Here is a 20,763-nt window from a genome sequence, read left to right as displayed (position 1 = left end):
TACATTCTTAATTCCATTCCTAACTTAGATTTGTGTGTATTGGGTATATGTTGTGAAATTGTTAGATATTACTTGTTAGATATTACTGCACTGTCGGAGCTAGAAGCACAAGCATTTCGCTACACCCGCAATAACATCTGCTAAACACGTGTATGTGACAAATACATTTTGATTTGATTTGATTTGCTTCAAATTTGAACTTGCCGTGACCGCAGCGCTTATAAATTAGGTGATCTGGAACGTGCCCTCTATTATGGAAATTCAAACATCCGGGCACCTGATCCATTCAAGGCTGATAGAAGATGGCTTCGGCAATGAGAATTACGTCAACTGCAAATACACTAAATTCAATAGAAAATCAAACCAGCGAGGAGGAGGATGGCCAGAATTTATGGTGAGTATCGGCCCTGAACTGTACAATAATATGGCTTTTAGAAAGACCTAGCTCGCCTGTCAGAGCCCCTTTGAATGGTTTTAGGTTTTGAAAAATCTGGTTCTAGGGAGTAGCGCATCAGATTGAATGGCAGGGATACGGGTGCTTGGTATTTGTCTGATGTCATTGTGTCTTGCAGGTCCTCTATTTTGAGTGAGGTATCGACGCGTTCACGGTCAAAATTGCCGTCTGGGAAAAATGTTCTTATTATGGGTAAGCCTATTTAATTTTCTGCTTGCAATGTGTAATATTGACACGGGATGGACCACCTGCTCTCTCAGCTACTCCAGAGTGCGGAATGCTAGACAAGGAGTGCCTCTCACCACGCGTTCTGTATTCCATTATAATGTAAATAACTGCCAGTATTGGACCATTGTTGCGAGGTTTGAGAAACAATTGATGATTAACCTAATCATGGCAGGCTATTGTTAAATGCATTCGTAACAGCGCGGCCTATTGTCCAACAAAATATGGACAGTGTTTCATAGACGACTGAAAATGGCAATTTCTGCAGAAGGTCAGATCTGATCTGATCAGATCACATTGAAAGAGTGATGATATTCAACACCTGCTAGTTTAATCCGTAAGAGAAATCCCTCAACAAGCAAATTAGATTACATATATTTCTTATCTGGTCGAATAGTGGTATACAGTGCCTTCAGAAAGTATTCACACTCCTTGAAAATAGATTAAATTGATATTATTTTGTCACTGGCCTACACACAATACCCCATAATGTAAAAGTGGAATTATGTTTTTTGAAATGTATTACAAATGAAAAGCTGAAATGTCTTGAGTCAAGTTTAGGAGTAAAAATGTGTTTAACAAGTCACATAAGTTGCATGGACTCACTCTGTGTGCGAAGTGTTTTTAACATGATTTTTGAATGACTACCTCATCTCAGTTCCCCACACATACAATTATCCCTCAGTCGAGCAGTGAATTTCAACCACAAAGACCAGGGAGGTTTTCCAATTCCAAAAGCAGACATTGAATTTCCCTTTGAGCATGGTGAAGTTATTAATTACACTTTGGATGATGTATCAATACACCCAGTCACTACAAAGATACAGGCATCCTTCCTAACTTGTTCAGTCAAAAGAACACATCTTTTGACTCATTCCGTTCATTTGGGTCAGTAAGAGCCAAATTATGCTTGCTCCGGAAATGTGGTCAGTGGCACCGTATGGATGGTGTGATGCAATTGCGGAGGCACGCAGAGGCCAAATGAGCTCCATACTGCATCGCTGTGCGCCTCTCAAATGTTGTAACAATGTGGAGGGTTCCGTATAGCTCTGCATTACATGATTGGTTGACGGTAGGTGAGGGCGGGAGGGCGGGAGGTCCTGTGTAAACACAAACTCACTTCCTTGATAACTTCCTTCACAACAGCTCTGCGCTGATGTATGAATGCCCTGACTTCTGCAGAGGACATGTCACCGTAAATGCTGCACGGCCAATGCAGACGTCGGAATGACCATGCCGCACCTTTAATGCCCAGAGCACACAGGACCTCCTACCGACGAACGATGAACTGAAAACTGTCGTTCACAGTAGGGGGCTTATTGGAGCTGTCATTTGTGACTGAGACTTGTAAGCGTGTACTTTAAACAATGTACATTTGTTGATTGCTAGGCATACAAATTACATTTATTTCTTGATACATTTGAAACAAGGTCCTTCTAGCTGTGGTTGCTGCCGGACTAGATTGTGAACAACTCTTGGCGGAATGCATTGCTTGACTGTCGTGAGAGTTCAGTCGTTCACGAACTGCAGCCGACTAAACAAATCGTTCTCGAGTTTGTTGAGCAGAGGCTGTGCATGTTTTGGTTCTACAAAGCTGTGTCCAGCATAACATTAAATAATCAATTAATTGCAGTCATTCTTGCACCATATGATCAATTATCAGTTCTAAACATGTATCTTCTCTATGCTCATGATCTATTTTCCTGCGCGCATATGACAGACAGTTGGGGGTCGGAGCACGTCTCTGGAGCCGGAGGAGCCTGAATGGAAGGTGCTGCATGGTCATTCTGACTTCTGCATTGGCCGTGCAGTATTTACTGACACGGCCTCTGCAGATGTCAGGGCATTCATACTTCTTGAGCTTCGCTGAGCAGCACAGTGCTGTTGTGAAGGAAGTTGTCATGGAAACCGCTCAGGGATTTCACCATGAGGCCAATGGTGACTTTAAAACAGTTACAGAGTTTAATGGCTGTGATAGAAAACTGAGGATGAATCAACAACATTGTAGTTACTCCACAATACTAACCTAATTGACAGTGGGGAAAAAAAGGAGCCTGTACAGAATACAAATATTTTTTTTAGTCATTTTTAGCAGACGCTCTTATCCAGAGCGACTTACAGTTAGTGAGTGCATAATAAAAAAAAGAGTAACTTTATGTCCTGAATACAAAGCGTTATGTTTGGGGCAAATCCAATACAACACATCTCTGAGTACCACTTCATATTTTCAAGCATAATGGTGACTGCATCATGTTATGGGTATGCTTGTCATTGGCAAGGACTAGGGAGTTTTTTATTTTTTTATGATAAAAAGAAACGGAGTGGAGCTAAGCACAGGCAAAATCCTAGAGGAAAACCTGGTTCAGTCTGCTTTCCAACAAACACTGGGAGACGGTCACCTTTCAGCAGGACAATAACGTAAAAAACAAGACCAAATAAACACTGGAGTTGCTTGACATTGAATGTTCCTGAGTGGCATGGTTACAGTTTTGACTTAAATCGGCTTGAAAGTCTATGGCAAGACTTGAAAATGGCTGTCTAGCAATGATCAACAACCAACTTGACAGAGCTTGAAGAATTTTTTTAATAGTAATGTGCAAATGTTGTACAATCCAGATGTGCAAAGCGCTACCAAAGGTGATTCTAACATGTATTGACTCGGGGTTGAATACTTTTGCTTTTATATATATATTTTTTTACAAATGTTAGAATTTTTCTTCCACTTTGACATTAGAGTATTTTGTGTAAATCGTTTACAAAAAATGACAATTACATCCATTTTAATCCCACTTTGTAACACAACAAAATATGGAAAAAGGTCAAGGGGTGTGAATATTTTCTGAAGGCACTGTAGTTGCCCTGCATATAGGCCTAACTCATTTTGTGAGCTAAAGCTGCATTGATGCAAGATCATAGATAATTGTATAGGCCTAGAGCACTGGCCACCGCAGGCAACCGACCTAAAGGCCTAATGGAGCCTGCAGTAGGCTATAACGTGTTTTAATAATTTCGCTTAGCATGCAGTTTACCTGAACGTATGTGTTTCATGTTTGCTGCAGGTGAGACGGGGGCAGGTAAGACCACTCTGATAGCCAAACTGCAGGGAGTTGAAGAATACATGAAAGGCAGAGGACTGGAGTACCTGTACTTTAACGTTCACGATGATGACATCGATGGTAAGTGTGGCTTTTTGGAACATGATGAGAAAACAAAGGTTTGTTTTAGTTCATGATATAGCTCGGGCATCAGTTTATGATGGATCACTGGTGATCAATAGGATAGCATGGTACGATTTCTCCTTTTTGGTGTGATTTGACCCCAAACTGTTTGTGTGTCTGTGCAGATCATGCTATGTGTAACGCATGGATTCTGGACGGTGACCTGTATCACAAAGGCCTCCAGAAGTTTGCTGTGTGTGGGGAGAACCTTGCCGACACTATGGCCCTGCTGGTAGTGGACATGTCCAGACCGTGGACGGTGCTGGACTCTCTGCAGAAGTGGGCCAGCGTGCTGCGAGAACACATCGACAAGCTCCGAGTCAACCCAGAGACACTGAGGGACATGGAACAGAGATGTACGTCTATGAATCTGCGAGATGGAGGGGGGTGGGGAGACAGACACAGACATTCTTACTTCATAACATTAAAGACAGAAATGGCTACTTCAACAGTATTTCTTTAAAACTTTGATTAGCCATGAGATGTAAACTATAAAGTTAATCGAGATGAATTGTTCTGGGTTTGAATGAAAAAGGGTAAAATAGCAGTCTAAAATGGAATCTCTTCCTCCCTCTCCTCTACCGCTAGTGGTCCGACAGTTCCAGGAGTACACAGAGCCAGGGGGAGACCACAGCGCCTCTCCCAAGAGGAGGAACCCCATGGCTGGGGAGGCTGAGGAGGAGTGTGTGGTCCTCCCTTTGGGAGAGGAGACACTCACACACAACCTGGGCGTGCCTGTTATGGTGGTGTGCACAAAGGTAGGGTGGGCAAACCTCTGGCATTAGGGAAAGAACAAGGCAACTTCATTTAACTCAACTTATCAAAATATACTTTCAGTGTCATTGGTATGGTTTCTTTATTCATACATGTGTATAAAGGATGGAAAATCTGTCATTTTGTTTTACACTATTTCTAATTTCCTCTGCTTTCAATCTCTTTTTCAATCTTGTCTTGTGTGGCTTACCCTTTCTCTCTCTCAGTATTCTCTTTCCCTCTCTCCACTTCCCTCCTCCTCTGCAGTGTGACACGTTTGTCAGTCTAGAGAAAGAGCATGACTACCGGGAAGAACACTTTGACTTCATCCAGTCTCACATCCGACACTTCTGCTTGCAGTGTATCCTTCCGACTCACCGACTGTTTTTCTGACCTAAGAGTTGGCATTCCGCTGGCGTTATTCTTTCAAACTAATACATTTTCATATTTTTCTTCGATGTACCAACAATGTGCAGGCACCAGTTTCAGGTTTTTCTTGTGTGAAGTGACCACGGTCTTTCTTAGCTAGGTATTAGAGGGGTCTTTAAGATATCGTTGGCCATTCTATCAATAATACTATCCTTGACAAGTAGTGGCCTCTCAGATGGCGCAGCGCTGCTATACACGTCAATGAAGGAGAACAAGAACATAGACCTATTGTATAAATACCTGGTCCATAGATTATACGGGTTTCCCTTTGACATGCTGGCCCAGGTGGTGGAGAAAGACTCAGTATTCATGTAAGTGTGACTCTGTGTTCTCACTAATGAAACATTTAGCCTTTTTTCTCATGTGCTGGTGACACTGACATTTTTAGTTATTTAGTTTTTTCATGCTTTTCGTGGTTTGTTGTCTTCCAGCCCATCAGGATGGGATAATGAAAAAAAGGTCGCCATTTTATATGAAACCTTTCAGTCGTTGAAAAGGGAAGACAAGTTTGAGGAGGTTATCGTCCAGCCTCCTGTTAGAAAGGTAATAGAACTCCCAGATCTCCTCCTTCTTCTTGCCACTGACATTACGTTTTAGAAACAAGTGTCATTTTAAAAGACCTTTTAACTAACCCTACACTCTAGGAGTAGGATCTTGGAGTTGATTGAACTTGACTGAATGAATCTAAACTCCTTAGCCCTGATCAGGGTCAGAGGTTACTACTGGCATGCAGGGTTGGTGCTGTGGATTGGGGGATTCTGGGTGTTTTGCTCTCTCTCCAGTCCTCTCCTCTGGACTTTACTGGGCTCCGGGATGAGTACCATAATCTCAAATAACATCAGATTACCAGGATGAGCCTGCCTGTACTCAGATTACAGTGCCAAAACCCAAGGCCAAACAAATATGTACTTAATCGGATGTACACTAAACTAACACATTAGGATGACTTGCAGGTCATTTTGTGGAGAAACGGTATATAGGTATGTTTGTTTATGATGTTTTTGTTTTTTTGTGCAGTTTGTACATGAAAAGGAACTAGGTGCGGAGGATGACCAAGTGTTTCTCCTAAAGCTTCAGGTAAGTGAGAATGTACAGTATATATTGATACAGCTGGTATGACCCAAAACATGACTTTGATAATATTGCATGACGCTAATCTGACATCAGCTGTTATAACAGTTTATTTCTGCCATTTGCCATATGAATTAGGTTAGTTGTGTTAAGGGCGTCAGACTCTATCTGGACTGTCACACTGACATGCTCTGTGTTGTTGTTTAACAGACCCTGTTGTCCAAGCAGCCCCCAGCGGCGGCAGGCAGACCAGTGGTAAGTGTCTGGGGAAACATGCTACTGTAAAGGACCAAAAGAAGAGTTCATGTAGATCTTCTGATATATGCAATAAATTATCCTCTCCTCCTCCTTCCTTTCCTGTCTCTTCTCTTTCACTCCCCTCCCTTCTCCTCATCCTCTCTCCTCTTCTCTCTACCTTTCCTGTATCATTCCTCCCCCTCTTCCTCTCAGGACACCACAAACAGAGCACCCACTGGCTCTCCTCGGGTGTCAAACCGCTCGGCAACAGCAAACATGGCCAATGTGATGCCCATGCAACCAGGTACCAAGACCATAGATCCCAGATAACTCATTCTGCTAAAATGACTAAGATTAGCTTTGGCACCAGTGCTAAGTTTGCACCTATATTTTGTACATAGGGAATGAAACCGTTAGCCTAACTGTTATTATTATTATTATTATTATTATTATTTTTAAACAATACCTGCCAACCTTGCTTGTTCGCTTAGTAACTGTGGTGTTTTGTCTCTTTTTGTTTTTCGCTGTGCCATTAGGCGGGCAGACCAGCGAGGGCGTGCTGGCTAACTTCTTCAACAGTCTGCTGAGCAAGAAGACCGGGGAAGGGGGTGGGGCCAACAACACGCCCAGAACAGTCCGGAAATCAGGTACTGCTCCACACATAGAAGATATCTAACTCTTTTATCATACACCTTCTAGTAAAGTTCTAGATAGCACAGTGACAGGTATTCTTCCCCAAATTTCCACAGAAAGACAGGACTTGAAATAGAAAATGTTCCATTCTGTCATCTCACTGCATGTCTGTCACTGTGGTTGTTTAGGTGCACTGTGCACGTGGGTGTCCTGTCCTCCTCCTGATTTTATTAGACTCACTCCCACTCCTTCCATTGTCTTTACCAGCGGTTCTAAACCTCAGTAACTAAGCTCATGAGGCATTTAGAAGTTCTATTCTTCAAGAGTCGTTGGTGTAATAGAGAATTTCCATGGAAACCAGAAGGTGAGCAGTCATTGATCAAATCAATCCGGTTTAATAGAAGTTGCAACAGGGAGATAACCTCCAGCATAGAACATTTCTAACTGGCCTTCTCTAAGTAGGCCCTTATGTTCTAATCTCACAGCACCAATGTTCTGTGAACACCCGCCGAGAGGCTTGTAGGAAGTCACCGCTTCAGTTGCTACAGAATCACAGAATACAATAACAACCAGTGTCATCGGTCCTTGTACCTCCAGTCTGGCATCAATCACTATCAACAGATATGAGCGCAATCCATAACATTCAGTATCAAGTCTAGTGACCATACACAATGAGTGTCCCAAATAGAATACTAAAAATCATGTGTATTACATAAAGGGAGAACATATAAATATGCAAAGTATTGTGGTAATATGAACTTTATTCATCTTAAATATGACCATTACAAATGGCTATATATCTTCAAAAGTTCAGAAATTGATGCATGTACCAAACTTACAGTGAATAAAAATATAAACGCAACATGCAACCATTTCAAAGATTTTACTGAGTTACAGTTCATATAAGGAAATCAGTCAATTGAAATAATTTCATTAGGCCCTAATCTATGGATTTTACATGACTGGGAATACAGATATGCATCTGTTGGTCACAGATACCTTTAAAAAACAGTAGCGGTGTGGATCAGAAAATCAGTCAGTATCTGGTGTCACGCTGCATGAGCCAAATGGTGGTCACACATCTCCTTCACATAGAGTTGATCAAGCTGTTGATTGTGGCCTGTGGAATGTTGTCCCACTCCTCTTCAATGTCTGTGCGAAGTTGCTGGATATTGGCGAGAACTGGAACACTGTGTCGTACACGTTGATCCAGAGCATCCCGTGCTCAATAGGTGACATGTCTGGTGAGTATGCAGGCTCTGGAAGAACTGGGACATTTTCAGCTTCCAGGAATTGTGTACAGATCCTTGCGACATGGGGCCGTGCATTATCATGCTGAAACATGAGGTGATTGTGGTGGATAAATTGCACGACAATGGGCCTCAGGATCTCATCACGGTATCTCTGTGCGTTCAAATTGCCATCGATAAAATGCAATTGTGTTTGTTGTCCGTAGCTTATGCCTGCCCATACCATAACCCCACTGCCACCATGGGGCACTCTGTTCACAACGTTGACATCCGCAAACCACTCGCCCATACAACGCCATCTGCCCGGTACAGTTGAAACCGGGATTTATCCGTGAAGAGCACACTTCTCCAGCCATCGAAGGTGTGCATTTGCCCACTGAAGTCTGTTACGACGCCAAACTACAGTCAGGTCAAGACCCTGGTGAGGATGACGAGCACACAGATGAGCTTCCCTGAGATGGTTTCTGACAGTTTGTGGAGAAATTCTTTGGATGTGCTGGTCTCAGACGACCCCGCAGGTGAAGAAGCCAGATGTGGAAGTCCTGGGCTGGCGTGGTTACACGTGGTCTGCAGTTGTGAGGCTGGTTGGACGTACAGCCAAATTCTCTAAAACTACGTTGGAGATGGCTTATGGTGGAGAAATTAACATTAAATTCTCCTGCAACAGCTCTGGTGGACATTGCTGCAGTCAGCATGCCAATTGCACGCTCCCTCAAACTTGAGACAACTGCACATTTTCAAGTGGCCTTTTATTGTCCCCAGCACAAGGTGCACCTGTGTAATGATCATGCTGTTTATTCAGCTTCTTGATATGCCACACCTGTCAGGTGGATGGATTATCTTGGCAAAGGAGAAATGCTCACTAACGGGGATGTAAACAAATTTGTGCACAAAATTTGAAATAAATAAGCTTTTTGTGCGTATGGAACATTTCTGGGATCTTTTATTTCAGCTCATGAAACATGGGACCAACACTTTACTTGTTGCGTTTATATTTTTGTTCAGTATAGATTGCCCCTTTTTTAAAGTAGTAAATAGTTCTGTCCTAAATGACCCTTTTTGTTTATGCTGGTTTTCAGTCAACCTTTTAATAATCATGATGTAACCTATAATTGTCTAATGATGTGGATGGTAGATCAACTGATCATAACTGAGTTCTCAATCCGGTGCTCCGGATTGTATTTTAGAACCCCTTCTATGTCCGTTGCTCATCTTTCTCTGTGTGTTTGTTTGTGTGTGTGTGTTAGTTACAGGATGCTGGCCCCGCTAAGGTCGGTGTATCATGTAACTCTCCTGCATGCGGTCATATTCATGGGGCATGCTCACTCTGTAGCCATATAACCATTCCACCATTCAACAAACCCTGATTTTATGTTGTAAACATGACCCCTAAGCATGATGGGATGTTTATTGCTTAATTAACTGAGGAACCACACCTTTGTGGAGTCTGGTGGGTGGAGCTATAGGAGGACGGCCTCATTGTAATGGCTGGATTGAAATTGATGGAACGGTATCAAACATATTGACTCTGTTCCATTAACACCATTCCAGCTATTACAATGAGCCCGTCCTCCAATAGCTCCTCCCACCAGCCTCCTCTGTTGTGGAAGCACCTCTTTTCAATATACTTTGTATCCTTCATTTACTCAAGTGTTTCCATTATTTTGGCAGTTACCTGTAGATCTGCAGCGGTTCTTTTGACTCCTTTGTACTTGGTCAGTTAGACTGACCGGCCTGTTTCCCTGCCCTTGTGTTCCTGCACACACACAGAGCCTGCCTGGCCCAAATGAGTGGATGTGGCTGGGTGCGCCATCGGCTTTTGCTTGTTTGGGTCCTAAGCCTCCTTGTTTGTTTCTGCTCATTCTGCTACTCCATAGGTCTGCCACTAAAGGACAGCACAGAGCTCATGTCCTCCCATATCCTCATTTGTTGCTACTCCCCAGACGTCAGACATACAGGTCTGCCACTAAAGCCAAGAGTGTGCAAAGCTGTCATCATGGCAAAGGGTGGCTATTTGAAGAATCTCAAATATAAAATATATTTTGATTTGTTTAACACTTTGTTGGTTACTACATGATTCCATATGTGTTATTTCATAGTGTTGATGACTTCACTATTATTCTACAATATAGAAAATAGTAAAAATAAAGAAAAACCCTTGAATGAGTAGGTGTGTCCAAACTTTTGACTGGTACTGTAGGTCTGCCACTAAAGGACAGCACAGAGCTTATGTCCTCCCATATCCTCTTTTGTTGTAAAAATGACTCTGGCTCTTCAAGGCCTTAGTAGTTGGTTAGAACTAATTTCTTTGTTTTCAGAATTTGATTTACATTTTTACATTTTAGTCATTTAGCAGACGCTCTTATCCAGGGTGACTTACAGTTAGTGAGTGCATACATTTTCATACTGGCCCCCCGTGGGAAACGAACCCACAACCCTGGCGTTGCAAGCGCCATGCTCTTCCAACTGAGCTACAGGGGACTATTGATGTATTCATTTGTTTCATATGTATGTTTTATTTGTCATTTTCAAATGGTGCCACAAAGAGAGTACAACTGCAGACTGATCTTTGTCCCAATACTAGCAATTGGGTGAAAGTGTATTTTTAACACCTACATCTATTTTGTGAACTCTTCCAGGGTCAAAGATGGGACTAGACGGTGAGCCAGAGGCGTCCTCCCCCACCTCACCCTCCCCCCCAGCCGACATGGAGGAGTCCTGAACCCCCAAACCCCAACCCCTGACCCTCCCCGCCACCACACACCCACACGCTCACACACTCGCTGGGTCCTCTCCCTCTTTTTAAACCCTCGACTGTCGGATGGATCAGAAGCTGGACTGGAAACAGAACAGAGCGGTCTTAGAGCGGTTGCCGTGAGACCGAGCCTTGCATGCCAACCCGTTGAAACACCGCCAAAGCAACACAACATGGACTTACTGAAAACCATCAATGTATTATATAAAAGATAAGCTCACAGGATATTGGAGGGAAATGGAGTACGGCTGTTGACTCGTTGTTGCTTTATTTTTAGACCAACATTAAAATGAGAGCAACTGGATTTCTTGCGGGTGGCCTTGAAGCCACTGTGACAGGTGCACATCCTTGGTGTCACTCTGAACTCTGTGGCTGTCTGCGAGGATGTTTTCAAAGTGGAGGAGATTGATGTTTGCTATTTGGGGAGATAGGTCTTTGGTAGACACCAGTTACATTGTTATATGATTTCATAATGCACTGGAACGCTGATGGATGAAGACCGCTGTACAATCGGGCAGAATGATTGAAATAGTTTGTGTTTTAGTGCTTATAATGGTCATAATCAAGGGTTCTATTAGAACTCAAGAGTCGATGATGCGTTAACCAGGGAAATGATTATTTTTTTTTTTTTTACTTGTGTCGTGTGTTTATTTGCTTGGTTTGGATTAGAGAATAGGCAGACCACTGGAGTATTTTATTGGCATAGGGTAATCATCTGGCACAATCTTAAAAAGGTAGTCAAGGTTTGATGATGAGCAATGTCCATGTGTTCGGAATATGTAGTCAAGTTCTCAATGAACCGTTGTTAAATCTGCCGTCATTCAATAAAGCTGTATTAATAACCAGGATTCGGCTTTTGTCTCATGTTCCTTTAGGCCTACGGTACCTGTTGATGCAATAGCCAATGATATTGTCTAACTTCCACCACTATTGTTGAGCTGTATCCTGGTGCTGGCCGGGAAGTCTGAAAGACTAAAAGGAGACCGGGAGGTTTCGGAACGGGGTGCTAAGAAAATCATTGTCATTCAGTTGCAAAGAGTGAGTAGATATTGACGAAACTGGAAGAAATCTGGTGGAGGTGGTTGAGCAACACTGGGCTGTGACTGGAGCAGAGATGGATAGAAAGGTAGGGGGGTTAGGAGTTGAGGAGGACGGGATGGAGTGGAGTGGAAAAAGGTGGCAGTGTAGTAAGAGTAAAGGTTAAGAAGAAGAGGAAGCCTGAGGAGCCTTTGCAGGTCTTGTCAGAGGAGAGTAGTGATGAGGGTGGTTCGGTTCACAGTGTTGTACTGAGAGAAGTGGAGTTCAAGGTGTTGGTGAAATTTAAGGATCAAAGTGGAGTCATGGCGGTGAGTCCGATCACGTTGACTAGGGATTTGGAGAGTAAAGTAGGAGAGGTTGTGTCTGCTAAAGTTCTTCGTGATGGAAGTTTGGTGGTGTTGTGTTTTGTGTTTTAATGCTAAACAGTGTGAGAAGGCGCTCAAACTCAAGCAGGTATGTAAACGTGTGGTTGATAGCAGCATGCCAGATCAAACTGGATGGGAGTGGGTGACGGGAGTTATTACAGGAGTTCCAGAAATTGTTAACATGCAAGAAATAAAGGACCACTTGAAGGGAGGCTCTCTTATTGAGGCAAAGTGCCTCCAGATGACACGAGATGGGAAGAAGGTGGATAGCTTGACAGTGCTACTAAACTTTGAGGATCTGGTATTGCCAGGAAAATGTAGGATTGGGTATATGAGTTACTATGTGCGAGCATATGTTCCGAAACCATTGCGTTGCTGTAACTGTCAAAGGTTTGGGCATGTGGCTGTGGTGTGTAAAGGCAAAAGGAGATGTGCAAAGTGTGGGGGAGAACATGCATATGGGGAATGTGGAGACGGGCCCAGTTAAAGTGCTGTAACTGTGGGGGCGTATGGGGGTTGTTCAGTGATGAAAAGACAGGTGGAAGCGCAGCAGGTGAGGAATGAGCGTAACATCTCGTATGCAGAAGCAGTGAAGGTAGTTCACACAGAAACAAGCGGGGCACCTAGAAGAGCAGGTATTCCAGGGCAGATTGAGATGCAGGTTGGGCGTGATGGAGGGAGCAGAATGGGGGAGAACACAAGACTGGTAGGAGACATGAGGAAGGTTGTTACATTTGTGACAGCAGCAATCAATTGCACAGACAAATTACAATCAAAGACTAAGAAGATACAGATCATAGTGGAGCAGGCAGTGAGGTATCTTGGGATCACAGGACTGACATGGGAAAATGTACAGGATCACCTCAATAAAGATTGAGAATCAGTCCAGCCAGGAATCATGTATTGGTTAATTTTCATTGTGGCGTTAATCCTTCAATGGAATGCCAGAAGTTTGATGGCTAATGGGCAAGAGTTCAAACAGTTTCTTGAGGAGTTACCAGCCAAACCTGATATGATATGTCTCCAGGAGACATGGCTTAAACCAACTCTAGATGTTGTATTACAAGGTTATGTTGCAGTCCGTAGTGATAGGGGAGGAGGGGGAGGAGGAGGGTGTGGATGAGAAAGGGCTTGTGAGTCTTAATGACGGCAGTGGAACCAGGATTGACCCAGTAACTTTAATCTCAAATTCAATGGCAGGCAGATGAAGGTGATTCCTATGGGTACAGGGGGGAGAAGGAGCAAGGCAGGTGATTCCTATGGGTACAAGGGGGAGAACGAGCAAGGCAGGTGATTCCTATGGGTACAGGGGGGAGTAGGAACATGACTTTCAGAATGTTAAAAAGGTCCCATAAGTACCAGCACCTGATACAGTATAAACAAGTACAAGCAGTAGTAAGGAGGATCATTAGGACAGCTAAGAGGGAGTATTTGGCGCCGGTTCTGTGGAAACATAGGCAGGACCACTCCTGTGGGAGAGGTATGGGGGATGATTAAGAGGATGAGTGGGGTCAGAAGAGATTGGGATCTCCCTGTGCTGAAAAGTGGGGAGATTGTTGCAGTGAGAAATATGGAGAAGACTGAGATGTTAGCCCAGGCATTTGTGAAGGTGCACAGCTCAAATAATCTGACAGAAGAGGGGCAGTGTGGGAGAGAGAGGGTCAGAGGAGAACATCCTGGGTCCTGGATCAGAGAGAGATGGTGGGGGATACATTGAATGGCCCTTTTACGTTGGCTGAGATGAAGAGAGCTTTAGCTAAAGCTGGGGTAACATCTCCTGGGAAGGATGAGATGTGTTACATCATGATGACTCATCTCAATGACACTGCAGTGGGGAAAGTATTGGGCCTTTACAATAAGGTGTGACAGGAAGGGAAACTGCCTGGAAGTTGGAAGCAGGCGGTAGTGGTGTCAATTCGATCCCCGGGACCACCCATACACAAAAATGTATGCACGCATGACTGTAAGTCGCTTTGGATAAAAGCGTCTGCTAAATGGCATATTATTATTATTATTATTATTATTAATACAGAAACCAGGGAAAGAACCTACTAGTCCTTCAAGCTATAGGCCGATAGCGTTGACATCTCACGTATGTAAACTTATAGAAAGAATGATAACAGAAAGGCTGACGTACTTTCTGGAGAGTAGAGGACTAACGTCACCAGATCAAAGTGGGTTCAGGAAAGGCAGGGGAACGATGGATCCTGTACTGTGCCTTGAGTCATGCGGGAGGCACAGGCAAATAAGGAGGTGGTGGTAGCCGTTTTCTTTGATGTAGAGAAGGCTTATGATATGTAGTGGGAGGAAGGCCTACTTATCAAGCTGGATAACATGGGGGTTGGAGGAAGGGTTTTTAACTGGATAAAGGATTTTCTTTTTGGGCAATCAATACAAGTGAAGGCAGGTAGCTCTATGTCAGAAGGCTATGAGGTAGATAATGGTACCCTCCAGGGAGGTGTCATTAGTCCTTTGTTGTTCTCCATTATGATTGAAGATGTATTCTCCCAGGTGAGACCTGATATTGGGAGGTCATTGTTTGCGGATGATGGGGCACTGTGGAAGAGAGGGAGAAATATTACCCATACTGCCAGAAGAGTTCAAGAAGCGATAACTGAAGTTGAGCAGTGGTCCCTCAGGTGGGGCTTCAAGTTTTCAGATGAGAAAACACAGATTGTGTTTTTTTCTAGAGGGAAGGTTGGGGAGGAAATATACTTGAAGTTGTAATGAAGGAATCTGGAGAGGGTGGGAGGGTTTAGGTTCCTGGGCGTTTGGTTTAACGCTCGATTGATATGGGCGGAGCATATTAACAGAGTAGTTGTCAAAGGAAAGAAAATATTGAATGTGATGCGTTGCTTGTCAGGAATGGAGTGGGGGGCAGATAGAATGGCGTTGAAAATGATATATATATATATAGCTCTTCCTTCTATCCTACCTTGGTTGCGCCCTCAGACAGTGATAGATCTAAGGTTGCTTGAGAAGGCAAGAGATGTTGAGGAAAGAGTAGATTCAGTTGTAAGGGAACATTTAAGAACAAAATACTATGCTTTCTTGAATATATTCACAGATGGATCTAAGGACCCTAAAACAGGAAGGACAGGAGCAGCTTTTAGTGTTCCTGAGTTTAAGGTGGCAGTGACGAAAAGAGCAACGGATCATTTATCTGTTTACACAATGGAGTCGTTGGCCATACTATTGGCTGCAGAGTGGGTGGAGGAGGTGTGGCCAGACAGGGTAGTCATCTGCTCTGACTCCTGTGCAGCACTGATGAGCTTAAATTAATTTATGTCTCAGAGCAGACCGGATGAATTGTATGAGGTATTGCAGTGCTTGTATAGGGTGAAACAGATGGGGGTATTTGTGATGTTCCTCTGGGTACCAGCTCATGTGGGAGTAGAGGGGAATGAGGAGGTGGCTGTTATTGCCAAGCAGGCCCTTAAACATCCTAATGTTGAGATGGAATTGTCAATCAGTAAAGCAGAAGCCAAGGGATTAATAAGAACAGTGGTTAATAATAAGTGGCAAGAGTTGTGGAACAGGGAGAGTAAGGGAAGACACCTGTATAAGATCCAGGAAAAGGTGGGGGCAGGGAGGCCCTCAGGCCGAGACAGAACGGAGGAAAGTGTAGTCACAAGGCTGAGACTGGGACACACAAGGCTCAATACTACATTGAAATTGGTGGGGAAACATCCAACTGGGAGGTGTGATCATTGTCAGGAGGAGATGGAGACAGTGGAACACTATCTATTTCAGTGGCAGAAATATGTGAGGGAAAGGGAGCGATTGTTATTAGATTTGAGGAGTAATGGAGTTGAAGAGCCAGGATTAAGTGAACTAATGGGGAAATCTTCAGGGGATGTAGTATTTAATTATGTATTTCGTTTCCTTAGGGAGACAAGATTATTGGGTAGGATTTAGACCTTCACAGTCTCTGGTCCACACTCCAGTCCAGTTAGTGGCGGTAATGCACCTTAAAGTTGGTTGCCAACCGCCATATAAAATCCACAGAAGAAGAAGAAGCAGAAGAGTTGTATCCTGAATGCTTTATTTCTGTTCAAGTGATGCAAGGGGGAGCCTTGATACGGAAGGGGTGTGAGCTCGTGAGTCCGATGTAGGACAGGAGGATGAAATGGCGACTGTGCTTGAATCCGAAAGTACGGGAAGTGAAGTGTGTGATAATGAACGGAAAATAGTGAAATCAAAGAATGGAACAAAATGAGGATAAGTTGTAGTAGAAGACAAAGACCGGTCCCATAATGCACTTCTTATTGGACTGCATTTTCTGGACAAGGAGATTAATTTGGGAAATCCATTTGTAATATCGAGGGCTGTGAAGAAAGCAGTGGGAAAGGTGGATTCAATCAAGGTGACTAGAAAGCGGCCCTGTTTTGGTTAATTGTGTTTGATGAAGAACAGAAGAAGCGTGTTGGATCTGGCAAAATTGTCCATGTCCAAAGTAACATGTATTGATCTTCGGAGCAGGGCGCCTGCCAAAGGAGTTATAGCTGGAGTCTCGTTGGATGTAGATGATGAGTACCTTAGTCAGACAATCCCAGGAATGGCCAGTGCACGTCGCCTGAACCGTATGGTAAATGGAAGGAAGGAGAAAAGCCTGTCGATATTATTGTTGTTTGAGGAGACTCTACCTGAATATGTGAAGATTGGATATGTGAGGTATGCGGTGAGAGCATTTGTGTCCAAACCATTACAGTGTGGAAATTGTAAAGGATATGGTCACGTGTCAAATGTTTGCAGACAGAAGAAGTATGATATTGAAGAATCTGTGAATAGAAAATGTTGCAACTGTGGTGGGGATCATACTCCGGACTTCCTTGAGTGCCCTGTTAGGGTGAAGGAGGTCAAGGATCAAGCCTGCGCAGCGGATCTCCTATGTGGAGGCGGTGAAGAGAGTGGAAGGGGCAAGAGGCAATAGTCTTGAAGATATGGCGGTGGATGCATTGCAAGCAGTTGCTAGTGTTTTAAGTCAATCGGGTGATCTGGATACACTCATTGTGAAGAAGATGGATTTTGTGGCATTTATAGCCACAGTGATTAATTGTACAGCACAAGTGTCTAAGAAGTCCAAGAAGATGGATATCATTATATCTGCAGCCGGGAATTTTTTGGGGCTCCAAGACTTCACAGCAGAAGCACTACAAGGACTTTTGTCGCTAGGAAATGTCCCGCCCTCACAGGAGGCTTCTGAGCCTGTGTTGGGACCTGATTAGAATTAGGTTTTTACAGAAAATTTTTGTTTAGTTATTTTCTTTTTTGGTAGTTTGTATGATATTTTATTTATTTTTACCCAAATGTTTTCCTTTTTGGGATCCTTGTTATCCACCCGCACAGTAGGAGGCAGAATGCACATCTAATTGTTGCGAATGCCATTATACCATAGAAGAAGAAGAAAAAGAGGGAGCCTTTTGACTTGCTTCACAATATTCTTGCATCATGGTATTCTTTATGAAGACTAGACTGTAGTCTATCTAGGCTAGCATGGGGGGTGATAAGTGCCAGAATTAAGCCTCATGAAGCTACTGATACCTCTCATCAAGTCACCAAACGTCTTCCTAGCGCCATAAAATATCGCCATGAATTAAAATGGACTGTCAATGGAGACAAGTTTTTTTTCTTCAAACTGCCAACACGTTCACGTCACATGACACGTACAGTGAGGGGAAAAAAGTATTTGATCCCCTGCTGATTTTGTACGTTTGCCCACTCACAAAGAAATGATCAGTCTATAATTTTAATGGTAGGTTTATTTGAACAGTGAGAGACAGAATAACAACAAAAAAAGCATGTCAAAAATGTTATAAATTGATTTGCATTTTAGTGAGGGAAATAAGTATTTGACCCCTCTGCAAAACATGACTTAATACTTGGTGGCAAAACCCTTGTTGGCAATCACAGAGGTCAGACGTTTCTTGTAGTTGGCCACCAGGTTTGCACACATCTCAGGAGGGATTTTGTCCCACTCCTCTTTGCAGATCTTCTCCAAGTCATTAAGGTTTCGAGGCTGATGTTTGGCAACTCGAACCATCAGCTCCCTCCAAAGATTTTCTATGGGATTAAGGAGACTGGCTAGGCCACTCCAGGACCTTAATGTGCTTCTGTTAGATTAATTTTGATTTTAAGAATAATGACTAAAGAATTTCACCCCAAACACAGTATAAATGTTAGAATTATCATGTAGTGTCAACCCACTAACAGAAGGGGCGTTACTAACCATTCAAGGGGGAAGGCGGGAACTGTTTAAGAAAGCCACCTAAAGGTGGGAGGAGCATAGTGTCTTTGTTTGTCAAGGAGTATAAAAAACTGGATATTTGTGTTTTTGAGCAGAGCTCTCCATGAATAAATGTACCGATAATTACTTGTGGATTGTGGACCTTGAATTATTGATGATTAAAACCAGAGCTTTACAACCTCTGGTAATGATTCAAGCTTAGGTCGAATTAGAGATAGAAATTCACATGACAGATTGGTCCTTCTGAGCGGAGCTTAATACATCTTTATCGTTCTAGAGACACCGATATCCGTGCACGGCCGGGTGAATGCATCCGTGAAGAATAGTCCTGGCCTTCGACGTTAAGGTTAATAAACAGGCCGGTGATTACTCTTTATGAACGATAAAGACGTTAACAAGTTTGAAAAAGCATTTTAATCCAGACTGCGAGGAAAAGGTCAGTAATTTTTATTCATGGATTTTGGTAAAATGAGTTGAACTTAGTTACCAAAGTCAAAGAAGGTAATAATTATTACGACAGGGAGGGTCCGCAATTGATCCTAGAGGTAAATAGCTATTACAAAAAAAAAACTAGTCCGAAATGACATGGTAGTGAATTGCAATCACAAATGTAAACTAAGTTAATATTGTCATTGTACGAATTGCAATGTTCAGTATAAACAGGGAAATAATTATCATCGTATGAGAGGGATATGTCGGGAGTTCTATATGCGACTGGGCATTTGCTAGAACTTTGCAAACAAGTTTATCAGATGATAAGGTCGTATGTGTGTGAGACTTAATCCCTCGGGAGACGTGATCATTATTTCAGGGGTGGAGAAAAAAATAAGTCGCGTGAGGAAAATTGGGTAACTTACTCTTTTCATGAAACCGGAGTTTTAAATAGAAACTCTGGGTTAGGGGTTAAATAATTTTAAAGGGTTAATTACAAAAGCAAGAGGCGCACTAAGAGATTAGCTCCTACGAAAATAATTCGGGAGTGAATTATTTAAAAAACAAAAAGGGGGGGAGGGATTTCTTATTGTTCCGCCATGGGAAAGACATCTTCTAAACAAGTCCGAGAATTAACGGGAGATGAAAGAAATATGTTTTAGGGATCCATTTGGGAGAAGAGGTATGAATTTATTGGGCATCTCGAAGAAGAAAAATTCGAATTTATGATCAAACAGATGCATGTAGACTGGAACTAATTTGGAAGAACAGCGAAAGGAGAGGCTACAGACAGCGAGTGTGTTTTTTTTAAGCGCGAAAATGCTTTAACGGGGACAAAGGAATATTTAACCATCGTGACTGCAGGGGAAAAGGAGGATGACAGTCAATATTTTTGGTTCAACGGGTAAAATGTTTGAAAAATGATTCGTGTCAATTAAGAATTGGCTAAAAACACCACAAAGCGATTATTTGAGAGGTACCTATAAAGTCCAACGATGTGGTCCTCTGTAGCTCAGCTGGTAGAGCACGGCGCTTGTAACGCCAAGGTAGTGGGTTCGATCCCCGGGACCACCCATAAAAATAAAATAAAACATGTATGCACGCATGACTGTAAGTCGCTTTGGATAGAAGCGTCTGCTAAATGGCATATTATTATGCATATGTATGAGCTTTCGCACTCAAACGTAGACGTACGTAATGAGTGAAAAAGTAGAGAAATTTACGTTTGCATTTTTGGTCATTTGGCAGACGCTCTGGTCCGGAGCGACTTGAAGAGCCAATAGAGGTTTGCATGGAACTATTCTGTCGTGTTGGGCATTTGAATGGCAGAAGGTAAAATGTGTGTATGAGGAAATTCAACGGCGGGTATAAATGATAACCGGATACTACTTAGTATTTGGTTGGTTAAATGCTAAATAAAAGATTTGAGGCGTGGTTATGGGGTAACTAGGAAGACGCACTTATTCAATAGAGAATGGGTGGAGAGAGAGTTTTTACGTGTATTAAAAGTTGCATAAGATAACTAGTAGTATTCTAAAGTCTATGAAAACATGTTATAAGGTTACCATGCGCTCTCCCCGAAGGAGCAAGGGGAGGGTGAGAGACAGTATAGTTCAGATGGTAGGAACATCATTAAACGTATGCTGATAAACGATA

General features: G+C 42.9%; 1 protein-coding gene across 1 annotated transcript; it reads left to right on the top strand.

Moving 5' to 3' along the window:
* Positions 1 to 302: 302 nt before the first annotated feature.
* On the top strand, positions 303 to 11,869 carry LOC311114832 (cytoplasmic dynein 1 light intermediate chain 1-like; the record flags this gene model as incomplete). The annotated part of the gene is made up of 13 exons (XM_084157240.1): positions 303 to 394; positions 573 to 646; positions 3,739 to 3,855; positions 4,023 to 4,253; positions 4,486 to 4,655; positions 4,918 to 5,011; positions 5,255 to 5,390; positions 5,511 to 5,622; positions 6,097 to 6,156; positions 6,361 to 6,405; positions 6,601 to 6,691; positions 6,924 to 7,034; positions 10,910 to 11,869. The coding sequence occupies 13 exons, from the start codon at positions 303 to 305 to the stop codon at positions 10,990 to 10,992; spliced, it is 1,416 nt and encodes a 471-aa protein (XP_084013366.1). The 3' UTR covers positions 10,993 to 11,869.
* Between the last annotated feature and the right edge of the window lie 8,894 nt (positions 11,870 to 20,763).

The sequence above is a fragment of the Coregonus lavaretus genome, assembly GCF_964263955.1.
Source record: "Coregonus lavaretus genome assembly, chromosome: 3".
In the NCBI taxonomy this organism is placed as follows: domain Eukaryota; kingdom Metazoa; phylum Chordata; class Actinopteri; order Salmoniformes; family Salmonidae; genus Coregonus; species Coregonus lavaretus.
This window is presented reverse-complemented; position numbering and strand designations above follow the sequence as displayed.